Raw genomic sequence first — 21,934 nt, forward strand, 5'->3', positions numbered from 1 at the left:
AGAGACACTAACAGAAGAGGGGAGACAAGAGAGACAGCAACAGAAGAGGGGAGACAAGAGAGACAGCAACAGAAGAGGGGAGACAAGAGAGACAGCAACAGAAGAGGGGAAACAAGAGAGACAGCAACAGAAGGGGGGAGACAAGAGAGACAGCAACAGAAGAGGGGAGACAAGAGACAGCAACAGAAGAGGGCATACAAGAGAGACAGCAACAGAAGAGGGGAGACAAGAGAGACAACAACAGAAGGGGGGAGACAAGAGAGACAGCAACAGAAGAGGGGATACAAGAGAGACAGCAACAGAAGAGGGGAGACAAGAGACAGCAACAGAAGAGGGCATACAAGAGAGACAGCAACAGAAGAGGGGAGACAAGAGAGACAACAACAGAAGGGGGAGACAAGAGAGACAGCAACAGAAGAGGGCAGACAAGAGAGACAGCAACAGAAGAGGGGAGACAAGAGACAGCAACAGAAGAGGGCAGACAAGAGAGACAGCAACAGAAGAGGGCAGACAAGAGAGACAGCAACAGAAGAGGGCAGACAAGAGAGACAGCAACAGAAGAGGGGAGACAAGAGACAGCAACAGAAGAGGGGAGACAAGAGAGACAGCAACAGAAGAGGGGAGACAAGAGAGACAACAACAGAAGGGGGAGACAAGAGACAGCAACAGAAGAGGGCAGACAAGAGAGACAGCAACAGAAGAGGGGAGACAAGAGAGACAGCAACAGAAGAGGGCAGACAAGAGAGACAGCAACAGAAGAGGGGAGACAAGAGAGACAGCAACAGAAGAGGGGAGACAAGAGAGACAGCAACAGAAGACAGAGAAAGTAATGGAGAGAGGCAGAGGAGGGGAGACCACACAGTAGACTGTATCACTTAAAGCTGCTCTATAGATTCTAATTACTGCACAGTGAGTGTGTGTGTGTGTGTGGGGGGGGGGGGGGGGGGATATGTGTGTGTGTGTGTGTCTGTGTGTGTGTGTGTGTGTGAGAGAGAGAGAGTAAATAATGGTAAAACAGCATTATAATGATAGTCATACAATGTCAAATATTTCTTAAGTATAAGCATTCTCCATGATGAAATAATCTTAGGCCTACTATAATACAACATTGAAAACATGAAAAACACGCCTACATAACACCATTAAATACAGTTGGAAGGTAGTAACAACTATCAACCAGTTTCCATCAAACAGATAAACAACAAGAAAGTTGGATCAACATATTTAGATTTCTTGATGCTGCACTTTGCCGTTGCATTACCCATAAACTTGTTTAAGGTCATACAAAGGCAGAGTTCAGTATCAGCATTTTAGGGGTCATAGGTCAGATCAGTGGTTATGGTTGATATGCACGGACATTTGCGTAGACTGCTCTTTGCCTTTGTAGGGCAGTAGTTCAGGTGGCTTCCCTTGCCCTTTAGTCTGCCTCCTGTCCCTCCTATCGCCATGGAGACACCTTCCTGAAAACAATGACTCCATACTTCATGTCCTTAAAGATTAGAATGTTCCAATGTGGTTGGCCAAAAAGATGACAAGATAGATCACACATTCATCATTCAGGGTTACTATCAAACAGAAATGTCACATTTCTGGTTTGTCCATACCTTGTTTCCTGCTTGTAGCAGCGTGCGTTTACAGGAATCCTTCTCTCTAACTATAAGTCACATGATTTCATGAGAATATTTTTCTGCAGTAAGAGGGTAATACAAGTGAATGTGTCCTTGGATCAACGTCAACAAGAGTTATAACCAGCATTGTTAAATTAACTGTTGGAATTGCAAAAAATATATGTTTTTATTGTCAGATACACCGGATAGGTGCAGTGAAATGTGTTGTGTTACAGGGTAAGGCATAGTAGTACAGCACCCATGAAGCAAGTTAGTGTGAAGTGCCTTGCTTAAGGGCACATCAACAGATTTTCACATTGACGGCTCGGGTATTCGAACCAGCGACCTTTAAGTTACTGGCCCAACGTTCTAACCACTAGGCAATGTGACCACACCATACCAGGTCCCGCCCTAAAAGAAGACAATGTTTAAGTGTTCAAATGTAGTCCATGAAATGGTATTAGGATTATGTGCACAGCTATTCTGCCGTACAATTGCAAACTGCTGCTAGACATTTGGTCAAAGATGAGTTCAGACCTAAATCAGGCTTCATAGTATCTGTTATCTCTTGTGACAAAGTGTCCTGGTTCAATTATCTTCCGTTTCAGAGAAAATGGAGGGTCAAATTTGATGCAACTGCAAAATCCCAGTAAAAGCCAAGGAAACAACAGTAAGTGAAGTTACTGCCATCTGGCTTTGTTCCACCATGTTCTACTGCAGTTACTACGGTTTTCCTTGGTATTCTATCAGGCTCTGAGTTCAGGCCATCCCGACCATGACACTCACCCTCACACACTCAAAATTCAGCGGGAAAATATTGGATAATTTTTGTCATATATTCAGTCTTGTCCAAAACTGAGTTTAGTGAGACTTGTGGTTGTGACTGCATCACAACGTAAATAAAGGTTGCCCACATGCCCACACCAAGTAATAATCAATTCAGAATGCAACTGCACCCGACCCAATCGTAATGCCAGTGGTAAATTTGGGTTGAATTTGGATATCCCTATGGGGCTAGTTAGGGACCATCAGTAAATTACACCATGTACATGGGACAACATGTTAAAATTCCAATGGCTCCAAATGTGGATTGCAAAACTAAAGAGAAACACCAGACAAGAGAGAGTGTTTAGGTACTGTGGGATTATTTAATCAGTTTGGCTTATTGGACAGGTCAGAGTCTATATTTGAAGTTCTTGAGTGGTTTTTGGCAATACACTGGTGATGTATTCATGGATTTAGCTATTGAAATTCCTTCCCGGACCCTCCTACTGGCTGTGGGCTAAGCCACCGATGTCTTCACATCCTAGGGGAGAGAGGAGCTGCTACCCCTGGGGAGAGAGGAGCTGCTACCCCTGGGGAGAGAGGAGCTGTTACCCCTGGGGAGAGAGGAGCTGTTACCCCTGGTGAGAGAGAAGCTGTTACCCCTGGGGAGAGAGGAACTGCTACCTCTGAGGAGAGAGGAGCTGCAACGAAGAGAGACTGCGACCCTGCTCGGGAAGAGCTTATCGATTGGTGATTGTTGGGGCACGTTTGGCAGGAGCTTCAGTGATGAAGACTGCTGAACTTGCTGATGTTTCACAATATGCCATGGCCGTCTCAGTCACCAGGTCTCAACCCAATTGAAGACAACCATCAACAAAACACTCAATTATGGAATTTATTGTGGAAGAATGATGTCACATCCCTCCAATAGAGTTCAAGATACTTTTTTTATTTTTTTATTTTTTTTTTTTATTTACCTTGACAATAAACATTTTAATGAACCACAAACACTTGATGTTTAGGGATGGCACACACATATGGAGACAGTTTGCGTTCCTTCTCACATATGCACCTAGGAAGATGCAGTGTTTCTCAACCTGTCATTTTACATAATGTTGCAAGACACATACCATCAAATGAATCCATAGACTTTTGTCCATATTTACAGAAGGCTGTCATTTCACAAATTGTTCCTGTATTGAAAGGACATAGGGAAAATAAAGTCAAACATTTCAATACAAAATAATAAAAACAATCACAGCATTACTCAGTCTTAATGTATTTTAACCATATCAACCTGTTTTATCAAATTGTTTTCATTTGGAACACTAAATCAGAACTACATTTGGAGTTCCAGACACTTGTAGAATGTATGCCAAGGCACATTGTAAGGCTATAAAGAGACAGGGAGTGGGAGAGAGAACAGGTAGAACCTGATATGGAAATGAGCAGAACAAACTAAAGGAACTTTCCACGACCAAATGATCATTCCAGACTCTACTTCTATTGAGAGACATATAAAAGGTAAGACGACGATTGTTATGTGTATTAATATAGTTGATGATATTGTTATGTGTATTAATGTAGTTGATGATATTGTTATGTGTATTAATATGGTTGATGATATTGTTATGTGTATTAATATAGTTGATGATATTGTTATGTGTATTAATATAGTTGATGATATTGTTATGTGTAATAATATAGTTGATGATATTGTTATGTGTATTAATATAGTTGATGATATTGTTATGTGTAATAATATAGTTGTTGATATTGTTATGTGTATTAATATAGTTGATGATATTGTTATGTGTATTAATATAGTTGATGATATTGTTATGTGTAATAATATAGTTGATGATATTGTTATGTGTATTAATATAGTTGATGATATTGTTATGTGTATTAATATAGTTGATGATATGTTTTGTGGACAGTGTTATAATAGGCCTACTCTCCTTAAAATGCTTTCGATATAAATTAGATGCGTGGGGTGAATTCGTTCTGTTTCCATCTGTGTGCCCCAGGGTGATCGCTCCTACACTATCTAGAATCTAAAAGGGCTATTTGGCAGTCCCCATAGGAGAACCCTTTGTAGAACCCTTTTTGGTACTAGATAGAACCCTTTTGGGTTCCATGTAGAATCCTTTCCACAGAGGGTTCTACATGGAAGCCAGAATGGTTTTACCTGGAACCCAAAAGCGTTCTCCTATGGGGACAGCCAGAGGACCCTTTTGGAACTCTTTTTTCTAAGAGTGTTCTGTATCATAGGTCTATAGACTTGTCTTCTCAAAACAGGCTTAAAACACAACAAGCAACAACATTTTCTCTTTCTAATCTACTTTTAATGCTTTTCACTCAGGAAGGTATTTTGTGTGAAAGAGAGACAAATAAATATTGTGGAAAGGCTGTGTGTTCATTAGTGCCCACCGTAGCAAAACGTTTGGCAACAGAAACCGTTTAGGTCACGTTGGACAGCGTTTGGAGTAAGCTGTTTATGCAACATTTTAAAACTGTTGGCTGCTGAGTAAACTAATGAATACGACCCAGGTTGTAGCCTACAACTCGGCTGTTGATGGCTGCCTCATGCTGAAACCTGAACTTAGCCTGAGGGGTGTACTATGATGCAAGCTAGATATACAGGTTTTCTAAAGCTAGCTAGCTTCAGTTAGCTTCACATTCCAGCTCAGGCCTCATCCATAGGAATGTACAGAGTGCCAGTCATCAGGAAGGTGCTCTCAGCAGAACGGAAAATATATAATGACTTGACAGTTTAATCATACAAAATGGCGCTAACTGGACGTGGGCAAGTCAAATTCAATCAGTGGAGGTTGCTGAGGGGAGGACGGCTCATATTAATGACACCATTCCACCAATTCCGCTCCAGCCATTACCACAAGCCTGTCCTCCCCAATTAAGGTGCCACCAACCTCCTGTGAAATCAATACATCAATATTCATTCGTCATAGTTCTACATTTCACATTTCGTATGATAAATGTAATTGTATCATAATTCTACTATAGTGTAGCGATCTGTGCAACTTCCGGCGTGAGTTTACTGTGAACACTGAGGCTGTACCCACTTTAAGTTACAGTTTTAACAGAGACCGAGTAGGCTTTTTGATCATAATGTAAAAAAGGCCTCCAATAACATTTAACATGGAAATAGCTGTTCTATCATTCAGCCTACAGTATCTGCCAATGTGTGGTGTTCAATGTAAGCCTACATTCCATGAGACATTCCAAAAAACATGCAGAGCTTGACATTAACCTGTTTATCTACTTGTCCTTCACACAAGGAGGAGGTGACTGAAAATGTTGTTGTGTTTGATGCAGGAAACCACTTTACTAAATAAAATGCATCATTATTCCCATGTACTATGATGCAATTCCAACCAAGTAACCCAATTGGCGCCAATGGCGCGATGCGTAGGTTGTTTGTCTTTTTACAAGTGCAACCTGGGTTCACTTCCCTGCCCCTGCTGTTTGCTACATTGGTGTCAGAAGTAGTATGGTGTCTGTGAGGCCATCAGATTGCACGGCCCGGATGTGTGAGGGGTCTGAGTAGTCGAAGCACAATACTTGCTTTTATAGGGGGCAGTGTGAGACAGGTTACAATTCCCATCGCAGCAATGGGTTAACCTAGTTTTGGCCAGCGACCTGGGTTCACTGCCCTGCCCCGCTGTTTGCTACAGTATTAATATCACAGACTACCTGACGTCCGTTGAACAAAGAGACACAACAATATGAATGAAAGGATTTTAGGATAATATCAGTAAGTGTTGATTTAAAGTTGTCTTCTGGGTTCAGCCTTCTAGCTTCCTTTATCAATAGGGTGAAATATAACAAATGACATGGTCTCAAAGTTTGGAGATAACCAGGCCCAGTTTAAATCACTATGACAACCATTTCATTATTTCCCCAGAGCAACAAGGGAATCTAGAGACTCAACCTTTGCAGAATCAGAATCACCTTTATTCGCCAAGTACATTTGCACATACATATGTAGGATCTTAATTTGAGCCAGTTTGCTACAGCAGGAAAATATTCCTGCAGCAACAGGAAATGTGAATTACTCAAGTCTGCCATTTCTAAGTGGAAATTACAAACTTCAGAAGCCTTTTAAAACCCCAAATACACTACAAGTTTTACATTTACTGCGTTGATGGAAAGTTATTCTGCAGTGGGGGGTGATCAAATTAAGATCCTACATCTGCACACATAATTCTACATGGTGATTTTTTACATTTTAGTCATTTAGCGGACGCTCTTATCCAGAGCGACTTACATACATTGCGAGTGCATACATTTTTATTTTTTATACTGGAATCGAACCCACAACCCTGGCGTTGCAAATGCCATGCTCTACCAACTGAGCTACATCCCTGCCGGCTATTCCCATAATAATTAAAATGTCCTGTTGCTGCAGGATTATTTTCCTGCTGTAGCAAACTGGCTAAAATTAAGATCCTACATCTGTAGCAATACACCTCTCTTTGATGTACATGGCTATATCAGGATTGACTTTTGACCATTTGACATATTTTATTTACTGTTGTTTAGGCTGGTTGAATGAGTTGCCTATAAAAGCTACTTCATCTGCAAGAGAACAGGCGGCTGAACCAGCGACTGTAAGAAGTTATGTGATTTCCTCATATGAACGTGAAAGTAAGTGTGTAGCCTACGCAGTTACACAATGGCTGTTGAAACTGTGGCACGTATTTCTCGGTAACATTAGAAGTCGGATAAATGTGTTGATATGTAGGAAAGACGGGCAGACCCTGGTAAGGCTAAACTACAAACTATTATAAGGTTAGGTCGACTTCAGACATTCAATAGTCAGAGTAGGTTTGAGCTATGATCACATATCATGCTGACAAACCTGATAGTCTCCGTTGGAAATGGTGTGTAAAATACCATGCCTAGGCTACAAGCTCTGTCCTGCTACTGTTAGGTCTATAACGTTATGGGAACTGATCTGAACAGGTTTAGGCTGGTCATCTAGGATATGTAGGCTATAGCTGAGGTATAGACCTCCATCTGTATCAGGACTAGGCTCCTGCTACTGTTACTGTTATAACGTTATGGGAACTGATCTGAACAGGTTAAGGCTGGTCATCTAGGATATGTAGACTATAGCTGAGGTCAGTGGTGATTTTAGCATGTCAATCTTGGTGGGGCAAAACATAAATAAAGGGGGATGCATGCCAGCAAAGCCACTCCACAACACAACACTAAACAATAGATTCATTGCACTATAACGGTGACAAACGGTGCCCACAAACTGTTAGGGCCTACATAAAGCAGAGTCCCAACAGCAGAGTCCCGACAGCAGAGACCCAACAGCAGAGTCCCAACAGCAGAGTCCCGACAGCAGAGTCCCGACAGCAGAGTCCCAACAGCAGAGTCCCAACAGCAGAGTCCCAACAGCAGAGTCCCAACAGCAGAGTCCCGACAGCAGAGTCCCAACAGCAGAGTCCCGACAGCAGAGTCCCGACAGCAGAGTCCCGACAGCAGAGTCCCGACAGCAGAGTCCCGACAGCAGAGTCCCAACAGCAGAGTCCCAACAGCAGAGTCCCGACAGCAGAGTCCCAACAGCAGAGTCCAAACAGCAGAGTCCCAACAGCAGAGTCCCGACAGCAGAGTCCCAACAGCAGAGTCCCAACAGCAGAGTCCCAACAGCTGAGTCCCAACAGCTGAGTCCCATCAGCTGCCCTATCATTTCTCTTCATTATTTCTCTTCATATGACAAGGATTAAAAAGGATTTTCCTGTAGATTGTCGACCTGATTCGTGATGATGACTGCTGGCTAAGATTTTGAAAGTATGATGTTGACCTGATCAGTTCAATCAAAGCTACTGTAGATATAATGTGATTTGATGTCATTTTGTCTGTTGGCCAATGACCTTCTTGGATGGGCACTTCTAATGTAACTCTGTGGCAGCACCCAAGGGGCTTGAATTTTCTAGCTCTACCCTTAGACATGAAGGTGATGTAGTGTCCCCATGAGTGACAGAACACTGAGCCAATCACGAAGCAACGCTCTGTATTTTCTTCTGGCTGCCCCACCACCACAGAAAGCACTGAGCTAGGCTGAAACACCTGCATTTTGGAGCTGCCTTACTCAAGAAAACAAAAAAGAGACCATGTTTTTTTGCGGCTTTATTAACTCAATAATATATATATATTATTTTTACATTTTTTGCAAACTGATATGTGACACGTATTAATGCCAAAATAACATGCAAAACAGGAAAGGCCACCTGCCCTGAATGACGGGTCACCACTGGCTGAGGTATAGACCTTGATCTGCTTTACACAAAAAATTACTGTTATACATTATAACCTAGCCTACTTTAAATAATAAAACATCTCTTAATTGTTGCAAAAAACCTTTCTGTATAGATCACTGATCCCCCCCAGATTAATCAAGCCTGTTTTAGCCCTTCTGTCTACATTCTCAGATACGTTTAGAAAAGAACAGATTCAAAAATAATAAATGGCCGACTTTTAATGAATACAAATAAGTGTGAGACATGGCCTTGTGTTGCTGCACTGTCTATAACTACCTTAACAAACAGTGACTTGTTATTATTATTGACAGTTAACATGGAGAAGAGATGTCACAACCAGATGTTCATTTCATTGCATTAAATAGCCTGACTGTTTCAATATGTCTGTTAGTAAATATTTTGTAAGAGATAATTAATAAATGATAACAATTTACATTCAAGAATTACTGTGTTAACTACAACCAACATGTTGGATCTCTGTTTAGGGGTCAGTGGTCTAAAATGAGTCTCTCTGGGGAGAGAGAGGAGGGGGGCCCTGCCTCTAAAATGAGTCTCTCTGGGGAACATGACACCAAAGCTAAGAGGTGAGATGACAATTTTGTTTAAGAATTATTAAGAGTTTATTTCCTAAATGCTATTTCCACAATAATCAGAAATGGTTGCTTATGGGTACCTTCAATATTACTGTTCTCAGATGTTTAAGTAATATATTTTAGATGTAGATAATTATAATAGCAAAACGCTATATATCCATTGTTTAGCTGAAATTGAATGTTCGTATCCTGTATATTTGACTGTATTATCTGGTTGTCTCACCTAAATATCTTAAGATAAATGCACTTACTGTAAATCGCTCTGGGTAAGAGTATCTGCTAAACAGGTGGGGCTCTGCCCTGAATGACAGGTCACCACTGCTCCAAAGCAATTACATGTTGCACAGGAACCACTGACTCGCTGCATGTTTCTATTATCAAGACACCTGCTGGTACCTCTTAACTGGTTAGGACAGCTCATGAGGTGTCCTAAATATCTGCCAACTAGGTGGGACACTTATGAATGAAGAGGCTTCATGCATAGCTTTAATTTATACCCATAAGAGTATGACAAAAATGGCTTTATTCTCAGCACTTATACGACACATTTTCTACTCTGAGACGCTTTTTGGATATGTGCCCAGATCTCAAAATATTGTAACGACCCAGTATTAAATGAGTCTATCTGGGGAGAGAGAGGACCAATTTTACTACTCTGAGACGCTTTTTGGATACGTGCCCAGATCTCAAAATATTGTTTTAAAAACGATTTTCTTTTGTTTGACATAATAAAAAAAGAATATTACTAATGTACCCGACTTTAAAGACTGCTTTTAGTTTATTGTGTGGCAGTGCTCATGTCCGCGTTCTGAAACTGTCCGCGTCCCCGTACAGAACTGTCCGCGTCCACGTACGGTTTGGCGCCAAGCATATTGTCCAGTTACGCGCAGAGTGGTCTGAGGTGATCTTGGGGAACAACGACGGAGTTTGTTAGTGTTGAGACACCGAAGTTTATTGTTCAATTTGCTTTTTTTGCGTAATGGTCAGTGACAGTATGAGTGTAGCCAGATCCTTTTCACTCGCTATTCTTGTTTAATTGTGTGGTTCACCGGATTCGTCATCATCCTCGAGGGACAGACAAACGACCTGCTAGTTAGCCAAGCTAGTCGGTACAGCTAGCTAAGCTAGCTACTCTACCAGCAGCATCCTAGTTATCCTAGCTACCACTACATCATCACCGGCTGCCTGCATTTCTTGTGGACCGATGGAGCTCCCTGGTTGTTTCTTCCACCTGTTAAATACCGTGGAGGGCTTCTCCCTCTCTCGTTGACGGATGCTGGCTACCTACCATCCATCTGTCCGGTTCTCCTCTCTTCACTAGATGGACGGTAACTTTAGTGTTTAACCCCTCTGTGTCCAAGGACTGAACTTTTGAATATTATTTTCGGGGCGCCTCAAGTGACATTTTTTACAACGTTTATTTCTGATCAAATTAGTTCATTGCATCCGCCATGGAGCCCAGTTTCATAATATTACCTTCTGTCCCTGGTTATGAAGTAATCGCGAAAAAACAGGCCTTATGTTTGGGTATTTTTCACCCTACCAGCTCCTATTAGTTCTATTGAGCTCCGTGACACCGACTCGCCTTCAGAACGTTCTATTCCCAGCCCATTGTTCAGCGTCACAATGCCAGCTTCACTATTGTTATCAATGAGAGCTGCCTGCATTAACCCTGTAGGTTTACCTCAGGTAACTTATTATTAACAAGGTTACGGCTACTTGGTGAGCGTTAACCCTGTAGGTTTACCTCAGGTAACTTATTATTAACAAGGTTACGGCTACTTGGTGAGCGTTAACCCTGTAGGTTTACCTCAGGTAACTTATTATTAACACGGTTACGGCTACATGGTGAGCGTTAACCCTGTAGGTTTACCTCAGGTAACTTATTATTAACAAGGTTACAGCTACTTGGTGAGCATTAACTCTGTAGGTTTACCTCAGGTAACTTATTATTAACACGGTTGCTGCTACTTGGTGAGTGTTAACCCTGTAGGTTTACCTCAGGTAACTTATTATTAACAAGGTTACGGCTACTTGGTGAGCGTTAACCCTGTAGGTTTACCTCAGGTAACTTATTATTAACAAGGTTACGGCTACTTGGTGAGCGTTAACCCTGTAGGTTTACCTCAGGTAACTTATTATTAACAAGGTTACGGCTACTTGGTGAGCGTTAACCCTGTAGGTTTACCTCAGGTAACTTATTATTAACAAGGTTATGGCTACTTGGTGAGCGTTAACCCTGTAGGTTTACCTCAGGTAACTTATTATTACCAAGGTTACGGCTACTTGGTGAGCGTTAACCCTGTAGGTTTACCTCAGGTAACTTATTATTAACAAGGTTACGGCTACTTGGTGAGCGTTAACCCTGTAGGTTTACCTCAGGTAATTTATTATTAACAAGGTTAGGAATGCTGCACAGGTTCACAGAGTTGCAAACCAAATGGGTATAATGGGGTGATTGTTGTCTAATCAGCTAATGGATTTGTAGATCTGACACAGTTGCTACCTCAGATTATGAACCTAGCAAGTGTCATGAAGTGTCAGGTCTCCCGAGTGGTGCAGTGGTCTAGTGCCACTAGAGATCCTTGTTGTCGTAGCCGGCCGCGACTGGGAGACCCATGGGTTCGCTTCCCACTGTGGGCCAGTATGAAAAAATAAATAAATAATGTATGCACTAACTAACTGTAAATCGCTCTGGATAAGAGCGTCTGCTAAATGACGTAAATGTAATGCATGAGTTATGTAGTACCCACATACGGCCACAAGAGTGCCATAATCCCATAGAGTTTTTTGCCATATAAACCCTAAACCTAACAATCAATCAAATGTATTTATAAAGCCCTTTTTACACCAGCAGATGTCACAAAGTGCTATACAGAAACTCTTACCCTACTTATAACCTATTTTAGCCGTAACCCTAACCCCTAATCTAGGGTAGGGTAGCCTAGAACACTTTTAGAAACTATTTTAGTAATAATATTATCTTAATAAATACAATTATAGTATTAAATAGTGTTTTAATTATTTTGTTGTTATTTTATTATATGTATAATTGCAAAACAGAACACTTGATAAATAAGACACATTTGTTTTATTTTTCAAATGTGGTTTGAATTGGGTGACCTAGTAACCTCTGTGTGAAGCTCCAGCAATTGGCGTGGGGCAGGATTGAGACTGATCTAATAAACTTTATTTCTCAGCTGCCTCACCAACGTCTGTACGTGAATTAATAACTTTTAATTGCTAAATATTTCCAATAGATTGCAGCATAAGACCACAAAGCATCAGTTATAGGCTACAAGCAGCAATATGATTGACATAAAATAGCATGCAACCAAATACTATATGTCCCATGATTTTCTAAAATGGTCACTCATTACTTTAGTTAGCTATATATCTCGTATTAGGCCTGTGATGCTTTTGGAAGAGCAATTAAATAGTGACTATAGCAGGTGTTGAACCCCGGGTAAATAATCACTAGTCAGCTGCTCCAACCTCAACCCTAGTATACATGCATTTAAAAATATCTAATATATCGATTAAACTACCTCGGAAAAGAAAAGACAAGAGTGCGTCTTCCAGCCCGCCAATAAATTACATCATGCAACCCTCCCAGTTAGCAAATGTACCTCAACATGCCCCTCGCTTGTGCTAGAAGGCAGAGTGCTCGCTGCTGGTTGATGAATCTGACAATGAATGTACCAGGAAAATACGTTTTTCTCAACCAGACGTGACTAGATTAATGTTCAGGCTTATTGATAATCGTTATAGTAATCAAGTATAATTTCAAAACATGAGCATAAAAACAGCTAATAATAAACATGAATCATCATTATATTATTTCACAGTAATCTGTTAAATGCTTTTTCAGTCATTCCTCTTGCGTTAGCAGTGTGGAAAGGGACAGTAAAAAGCGTGTGCAGGAGTTTTCCTGTGAGGGGAGTGGTGGTGTAGCCAGGGAGAAAACTTAACTGATCTTCTGAAATGTCATTCATGGTCTTATGCTGCCATCTATTGGAATTATTTAGCAACTGCAGTAGTACTGAATAAAGTATATCCTTACTAAAGTAGTAATTACTCAGAATTACAAAATATGACATTTTCTAGTTCATTTTACCACTTACAACCATAAAATATTTCTCTGAGAGTGAGGCAGATATATATTATTACTGCGTAAAACTTAGCAGTACTACTTATTTCTCTGAGAGTGAGGCAGATATGTAGCATTTTGCAAAAAAAACATGATTATTTGTCTCTCTGAAATGAAACCATCAAGTGATAGATTTTAAACAAATACATGGCTGTCATTGAACAACCCCATGCCATGATTAGATGGTGAAAAAACACACCAATCTCTTTCATCATTTCTTTAAACAATAAAAGCTAATTTACCAACATTTCTGAAAATGGATTTATAGCGTTTTTGAATGAAACTCTTCTTAAGTTTCCCCATCGATGCTCAGAGTAGATGAGAGATGTAATGTTTGTCTCTGTTGTGTTGAAGTCCAACAAAGCAGGAGAGACCAGCCTCCCCTGTACCCAGCTGTGTGTCCATGAAGAGTGACTGGTCTATGGATCAACCTCTAAACTTTAGAGAGGGAGACTTTTCTTCTAAACAATGGTAAGAAGAACTCATGGGTCATGGTCAGTGTGTTAAACAACACTGTCTCTAGTCATTTCTCCTCTCCCATTTGACCATTTCTTTTAGTTGTTTTAATAATCCATAGGCTAATCCTTTTTTCCATTTTCATAGTCCTGAAACATTATCAAACAAACACAACATTCCCTCCCTGTGTGTGTGTGTGTGTGTGTGTGTGTGTGTGTGTGTGTGTGTGTGTGTGTGAGTGTGTGAGTGTGAGTGAGTGAGTGAGTGAGTGAGTGAGTGAGTGAGTGAGTGAGTGAGTGAGTGAGTGTGAGTGAGTGAGTGAGTGAGTGAGTGAGTGAGTGAGTGAGTGAGTGAGTGAGTGAGTGAGTGAGTGAGTGAGTGAGTGAGTGAGTGAGTGAGTGAGTGAGTGAGTGAGTGAGTGAGTGAGTGAGTGAGTGAGTGAGTGAGTGAGTGAGTGAGTGAGTGAGTGAGTGAGTGAGTGAGTGAGTGAGTGAGTGAGTGAGTGTGTGTGTGTGTGTGTGTGTGTGTGTGTGTGTGTGTGTGTGTGTGTGTGTGTGTGTGTGTGTGTGTGTGCACTCCCTGGATGAGATGTAATCTCATGGTTTGTCCACAGAAACCAACAGGAGAGATCAGAGTCAGAGATGCTCAGTGGTCAGTCTTCCCAGAGTCATCAAACAGACCTGGCCTCCATATTCAGTGTATGTGGTCCTGTTATGTACATTTGTTTTTGTTTACCTCAAGTAAAGTTGATCTGTCAATCATTCATTCATGTGTTAATGAGAAAGCATTTTCTTCTCTTGCTTAACTTATTTACTTGATTTATTTCAGTTGCTTGAAGAGAATATTATGACATTTGTGAAGAAGGAGCTGAAGAGGTTCAAGAGGATTCTTAGTCCAGAACTCCCAGAAGGCTTTGAGAGTCAGAAGCAGGATAAGGAAGTGGTGGATGCTGAAGATGAGAAGCAGGAGAGCAGTGCCAGAGAGGGGGCTCTGAAGATCACACTGCACGTCCTGAGGAAAATGAACCAGAAGGAGCTTGCTGACACACTGGAGAAAAGTAAGAGCTGTCTGCCTCATGTTGAATGCTGTTTTAGAACATTTAAAAGCTGTAGCTAAAGTACAGCTAAAGTAGCATGTGTAACTCAATGATATTGTAGCAGCCATAACACAACACCTAGTGACCTCATCAAGTAGCAGCAGGGATGTGTTGTGGTGATTAATTTAGACAGAGAAGAGGAGAGACAGAGGAGAGAGAGAGAGAGAGAGAGAGAGAGAGAGAGAGAGAGAGAGAGAGAGAGAGAGAGAGAGAGAGAGAGAGAGAGAGAGAGAGAGAGAGAGAGAGAGAGAGAGAGAGAGAGAGAGAGAGAGAGAATACCAATAATAATATAATCAGTCATACCAGTCTGTAATGCATTATGAAAACATTTACACATTTATACTGTCAGTTAAGCGAAGAAATGATTATAATTAAAAAAATTATAACAGTCCTAGAATACTGTAGGCATTAAAACAGATGTAATATTAATATCCTCTGTGTTATTTCTTCATTCAGATGATCTTGCTGTGATTTGCCAACGTGAACTCAAATCTAATCTAAAGAAGAAGTTTCAATGTGTATTTGAGGGAATCGCTAAACAAGGAAACCCAACACTTCTCAATAAGATCTACACAGAGCTCTACATCACAGAGGGTGGAACAGGAGAGGTCAATAATGAACATGAGCTGAGACAGATTGAGACAACAACCAGGAAACAAGCAAGACCAGAGACTGCAATCAAATGTAACGACATCTTCAAACCCTTAACTGGACAAGACAAACTTATCAGAACTGTGCTGACAAAGGGAGTCGCTGGCATTGGAAAAACAGTCTCTGTGCAGAAGTTCATTTTGGACTGGGCTGAAGGAAAAGCAAATCAGGATATCCAATTTGTATTTTCATTCCCTTTTCGGGAGCTGAATTTGATGAACGGTGATGAACACACTTTGATTCAACTTCTCAATCACTTCTCAATGGAAACCAAAGAATCAAGAATCTCCAACTACGACAAGTACAAAGTTCTGTTCATCTTTGATGGTCTGGATGAGTGCCGACTGCCCCTAGACTTCCACAAGAACAAGATCTGTTGTGACGTCACAAAGTCAACCTCAGTGGATGTTCTGCTGACAAATCTCATCAAGGGAAATCTGCTTCCCTCTGCTCTCCTCTGGATAACTACCCGACCTGCAGCAGCCAATAAGATCCCTTCAGTGTGTGTTGACCAGGTGACAGAGGTACGAGGGTTCAATGACCCACAGAAGGAGGAGTACTTCAGGAAGAGATTCAGTGATGAGGACCTGGCCAGCAGAATCATCTCACACATAAAGACATCAAGGAGCCTCCACATCATGTGCCACATTCCAGTCTTCTGTTGGATTTCTGCAATAGTCCTTGAACACATGCTGAAACATAAGAGAGAAGAGATGCCCAAGACTCTGACTGAGATGTACACACACCTTGTGGAGTTTCATACCAAACAGAAGAATGAAAAGTATCTTGGGAAAGAAGAGACAGGTGCACACTGGAATAAAGTGAGCATTCTGCCACTGGGAAAACTGGCTTTTCAACAGCTAATGAATGGCAATCTGATTTTCTATGAAGAAGACATGAAAGAGGCTGGCATTGATGTCAATGAAGCCTCAGTGTACTCAGGATTGTGCACACAGATCTTTAAAGAGGAATGTGGGCTGTACCAGGACAAGGTGTACTGCTTCGTGCATCTGAGCATTCAGGAGTTTCTGGCTGCTGTATATGTGTTCCTCTCATTCATCAACAACAATGAGAATCTAATGGCCAAACCTCAATCAACGTCCAGTAACTTTTCTGTGAGGATCAGACACAAGCGTACAGTTACCTTCTACAAGAGTGCTGTGGATAAAGCCTTACAAAATGAGACAGGAAACCTGGACCTGTTCCTCCGATTCCTTCTGGGCCTCTCACTGGAGTCCAATCAGAAGCACTTACGAGGTCTACTGACAAAGACAAGAAGCAGCTCACAGAGCCATGAAGAAACAGTCAAGTACATCAAGGAGAAGATCAGGGAGAATCCCTCTCCAGAGAGGTGCATCAATCTGTTCCACTGTCTGAATGAACTGAATGACCATTCTCTAGTGGAGGAGATCCAAAGCTACCTGAGATCAGAAAGTCTCTCAGAAGCCAAACTGTCACCTGCACAGTGGTCAGCTCTGGTCTTTGTGTTGCTGACTTCAGAAAAGGACCTGGATGTGTTTGACCTGAGGAAATACTCCAGATCAGAGGAAGGTCTTCTGAGGCTGCTGCCAGTGGTCAAAGCCTCCAGAGCTGCTCTGTGAGTACATAAAATGACATTTAAGTTCTAATCATCAGGAAGAAATATTCAGTTTAGAGAAATATATGTATTATTGAAAAACATATTGATTCAATGCATTGATGTTCACATTAATATAACAATACGACCATACCATTCTAGGAGACGGAAGATGAATTTATATGTTGTTTAAGAGAATAAACCAAATGCATCTGCCATTGTCCTTCTACACTACTGGTGTTAAATTAACAGTTTGTGAAATCATGATGATCTCTCTGTCAGGCTGTCAGGCTGTGGAGTCACAGAGGAAGGCTGTGCTTCTCTGGTCTCAGCTCTGAAGTCAAACCCCTCACACCTGAGAGAGCTGGATCTGAGTAACAATGACCTGAAGGATTCAGGAGTGAAGCTGCTCTCTGCTGGACTGGGGAATCCCCACTGTAAACTGGAGACTCTGAGGTCAGTATTCCTGTAGTTGGTCAACAAGTGATAACTGTTCACCAGATACACATGTGTTTACCAGGCACACATAGTCCACACCATATGTGTTTGGACAGTGAAGCTTACAGTTTTACATTTGGTGCTATGCTCCAGCATTTTGAATTTGAGATAGAATGTTTCATATTAGGTGAAATTACAGAATGTCACCTTTTATTTGATGTTAATGTGTGAGGTTAGCATGTTTTGTTGTAGCCTCTCTAACTTTCTCATGCATTATTATTCTTGATTCATTCATGATTTTTCTTAATCGTGGCATCATCAGGATTAATTTAGTAGTGTTTAGAAACATGTTATCTACTCACTTAGACAGAAGATTACTCCAGTTATCATCCACCATTCAGTTACTATTGGACAAAACAACCCAAAACAAATTGCAAATGCAACCAACGAGTTTGGGACCAAATACTCAACTTTTGACTACTTTAATACACAATAAGTGAATTGGTCAGAATACTTATGACTTCTTCAAATAGGGGGACTAGACACATAAAGTGCTTTTATTTTTCTAAAAGGTGAAAGAGACTTGTATAAAAATACCTTCAAATAAAAGGTGACATTATATACTGTCACCTCATATGTAACATTTGATCTCAAATCCAAAATGCTGGAGTACAGAGCCACATTTAAAATGTTATCTTCACTGTCAAAATAGATATGGTGTGGACTGTATACTCAATACAATCTAAATCTGATACCTCACTGTCTGTCTTTTGACTGATACTGCTTTTTAAACTGCTCTTGTCAGTCTATTCAAATATTTATACTTTATGTTTTTCTCTCTACAAGCAATACTTTGATAATTTGTCATTTCTAATAACGATACATTAATTTATGAATAGATATGGCAGGTTTCAGGACACTGATATATCTGAAAATATTGAAAAAATATACTGCCACTATTTTCACCACCAAAGAATAGCAGTGTGGTTTTAATATGATTTGACTCTTTGCAGGCTGTCAGGCTATCTAGTCACAGAGGAAGGCTGTGCTTCTCTGGTCTCAGCTCTGAAGTCAAACCCCTCACACCTGAGAGAGCTGGACCTGAGTAACAATGACCTGAAGGATTCAGGAGTGAAGCTGCTCTCTGCTGGACTGGGGAATCCCCACTGTAAACTGGAGACTCTGAGGTCAGTATTCCTGTAGTTGGTCACTTATATTGTATTAAAGTAGTCTGAAGTTTAATATTTGGTCCCATATTCCTTACCCACAGTGATTATATCAAGCTTGTGATTCTACAAACTTGTTGAATACATTTGCAGTTTGTCTTGGTTGTGTTTTGGATGATGTTTTTCCCAATAGAAACTGAATGGTGAATAATGTCCTGTCATTTTGGAGTCACTTCACTTGTATTGTCAGTAAGAATAGAAGATGTTTCTGAACACTTCTACATTCATGTGGATGCTACTATGATTATGAATAATCATGAATGAATCGTGAAGGATGATGAATGAGAAAGTTACAGAGGAACAAGTATCAGACCCCCTCTGTTATTGGTAATGGTGAGAGGTTAGCATGTTTTGTTGTAGCCTCTGTAACTTTCTCACTCATTATTATTCATGATTCATTCATGATTTTTCTTAATCATGTCATCATCAGGATTCATTTAGTAGTGTTTAGAAACATGTTATCTACTCACTTAGACAGAAAATTGCTCCAGTCATCATCCACCATTCAGTTACTATCGGGCAAAACATAACCCAAAACACAACCAAAACAAACTGCAAATGCAACCAATGAGTTTACAACCAAATACTCAACTTTTGACTACTTTAATACACTATAAGTGAATTGGTCAGAATACTTATGACTTCTTCAAATAGGGGGACTAGATACATAAAGTGCTTTCATTTCTAAATGGTGAAACAGATATGTATGAAAATACCCTCAAATAAAAGGGGACATTATATCCTGTCACCTCATATGAAACATTTGATCTCAAATCCAAAATGCTGGAGTATAGAGCCACATTTAAAATGTTAGCTTCCCTGTAAAAATATATATGATTTGGACTGTACACTCAATACAATCTAAATATGATACCTCACTGTCTGTCTTTTGACTGATACTGCTTTTTAAACTGCTCTGGTCAGTCTACTCAAATATTTGTCATATGCATTTTGCTATCTACAAGCAATACTTTGATAATTTGTCATTTCTAATAATGATACATTAATTTATGAATAGATATGGCAGGTTTCAGGACACTGATGTATCTGAATATGTTGAAAAAATATACTGCCACTATTTTCACCACCAAAGAATAGCAGTGTGGTTTTAATATGATTTGACTCTTTGCAGGCTGTCAGGCTGTCTAGTCACAGAGGAAGGCTGTGCTTCTCTGGTCTCAGCTCCACACTGCAGACTGGAGAAACTCAAGTATGTAGAGGGTTTATGTCAATGTTCATATCAGACATGTTGGAGTTATCAGGCTAGTTAAGACAAACATTCTGACCACCACTTGGACTAAGTTATATAAAGACTGTGTGTGTGTGTGTGTGTGTGTGTGTGTATGTGTGTGTGTGTGTGTGTGTGTGTGTGTGTGTGTGTGTGTGTGTGTGTGTGTGTGTGTGTGTGTGTGTGTGTGTGAGTTCAGGTGTATCCCTCAATGACTGTCTGTTCTTCTGCTTACCGCTACAGTGTGGAACATGGTGGAGAGAACACAATGAAACCTGGACTTAGAAAATGTGAGTGTTGACTGCTGTGAAGAATATGACTGAGAATAAGTCTTAATTCAAGTGAAGTCAAAGTCAAAGACCACCATCATTACTTACTTGGTCATATTAAATATCAGCTGTAGTTCTACAGAAGCACAAATCAGGGACACCAAAGTTTACAAAGAGTTGCTTTGACAATGTGTGTGTGTGTGTGGCGCGTTCCTGTGTGTGTTCAGGATGTGTGTGTGTGTCCAGTGTGTGTGTGTGTGTGTGTGTGTGTTCAGTGTAAGTGTGTGTGTGTGTGTTCAGGATGTGTGTGTGTGTGTGTAATTAATGGGAATAAGTGTGTTTTATATTACCATACAGTATAACATATGATCATTCAACAAGTCTCAAGTTACCTTAACTTCTCCTTTTGATACCTAGAAACATCTACATTAAATGAATTAGTGAAAAGTGAGTTAACATTCTAATGTGAATGATGATGATTTCTAATATTGTGTCTGGTTTCATCCATCAGATGTCTGTGATCTCACACTGGACCTAAACACAATAGACAGATTTCTCTCTCTGTCTGAGGAGAACAGAAAGGTGACATGGAGGAGAGAGGAGCAGCCGTATCCTGATCACCCAGAGAGATTTGAGGACTGTGGACAGGTGCTGTGTAGAGAGGGTCTGACTGGGCGCTGTTACTGGGAGGTAGAGTGGAGTGGGTTAGGGGCTGTCATAGGAGTGACATATAAAGGAATCAGCAGGAGGGGAAGGCTTGAGGACTGTTGGCTTGGAGACAATGACAAGTCCTGGAGTCTGACCTGCTATGACAACAGTTACTCTGTCAGGCACAATAATAAGTTCACTCCCATACACGTCCCCTCCTCCAGCTCCCACAGAGTAGGAGTGTATCTGGACTGGCCAGCCGGCACTCTGTCCTTCTACAGAGTCTCCTCTGACACACTGACCCACCTGAACACATTCCACTCCACATTCACTGGGCCCCTCTATCCAGGGTTTAGTGTTTGGTTTGACTCCTCAGTGTCCCTGTAAATAATAACCATGGTAACACTGACTCACACACACACACTGGACACACACACACACACACACTGGACACACACACACACACACTGGACAAACACACTGGACACATACACACACACACTGTATACACACACACACTGGACACACACTGGATACAAACACACACTGGACACACACACACTGGACACACACACACTGGACACACACACTGGACATACACACGCAGACTGGATACACACACCGAACACACACACACTGGACACACACACACACTGGACACACACACACACACACTGGACACACACACACACACTGGATACACACACTGAACACACACACACTGGACACACACACACACACACACACTGGACACACACACGCACACTGGATACACACACTGAACACACACACACTGGACACACACACACACATACACACACACACACTGAACACACACACACACACGCTGGACACACACACACACACACACACACACACACACTGGATACACACACACACACACATTGGACACACACACACATGACACACACACA

General features: G+C 41.1%; 1 protein-coding gene across 1 annotated transcript; it reads left to right on the forward strand.

Annotated features, from left to right (window-relative positions):
* Positions 1-14,481: 14,481 nt before the first annotated feature.
* Positions 14,482-21,386, forward strand: LOC311116612 (NLR family CARD domain-containing protein 3-like; the record flags this gene model as incomplete). Its single annotated transcript, XM_084191676.1, has 7 exons — positions 14,482-14,565; positions 14,696-14,924; positions 15,420-17,211; positions 17,473-17,646; positions 18,642-18,819; positions 19,669-19,675; positions 20,863-21,386. The coding sequence occupies exons 1-7, from the start codon at positions 14,509-14,511 to the stop codon at positions 21,384-21,386; spliced, it is 2,961 nt and encodes a 986-aa protein (XP_084047802.1). The 5' UTR covers positions 14,482-14,508.
* Between the last annotated feature and the right edge of the window lie 548 nt (positions 21,387-21,934).

This window comes from Coregonus lavaretus (assembly GCF_964263955.1).
Source record: "Coregonus lavaretus genome assembly, contig: HAP1_SCAFFOLD_228, whole genome shotgun sequence".
NCBI classification, from domain to species: domain Eukaryota; kingdom Metazoa; phylum Chordata; class Actinopteri; order Salmoniformes; family Salmonidae; genus Coregonus; species Coregonus lavaretus.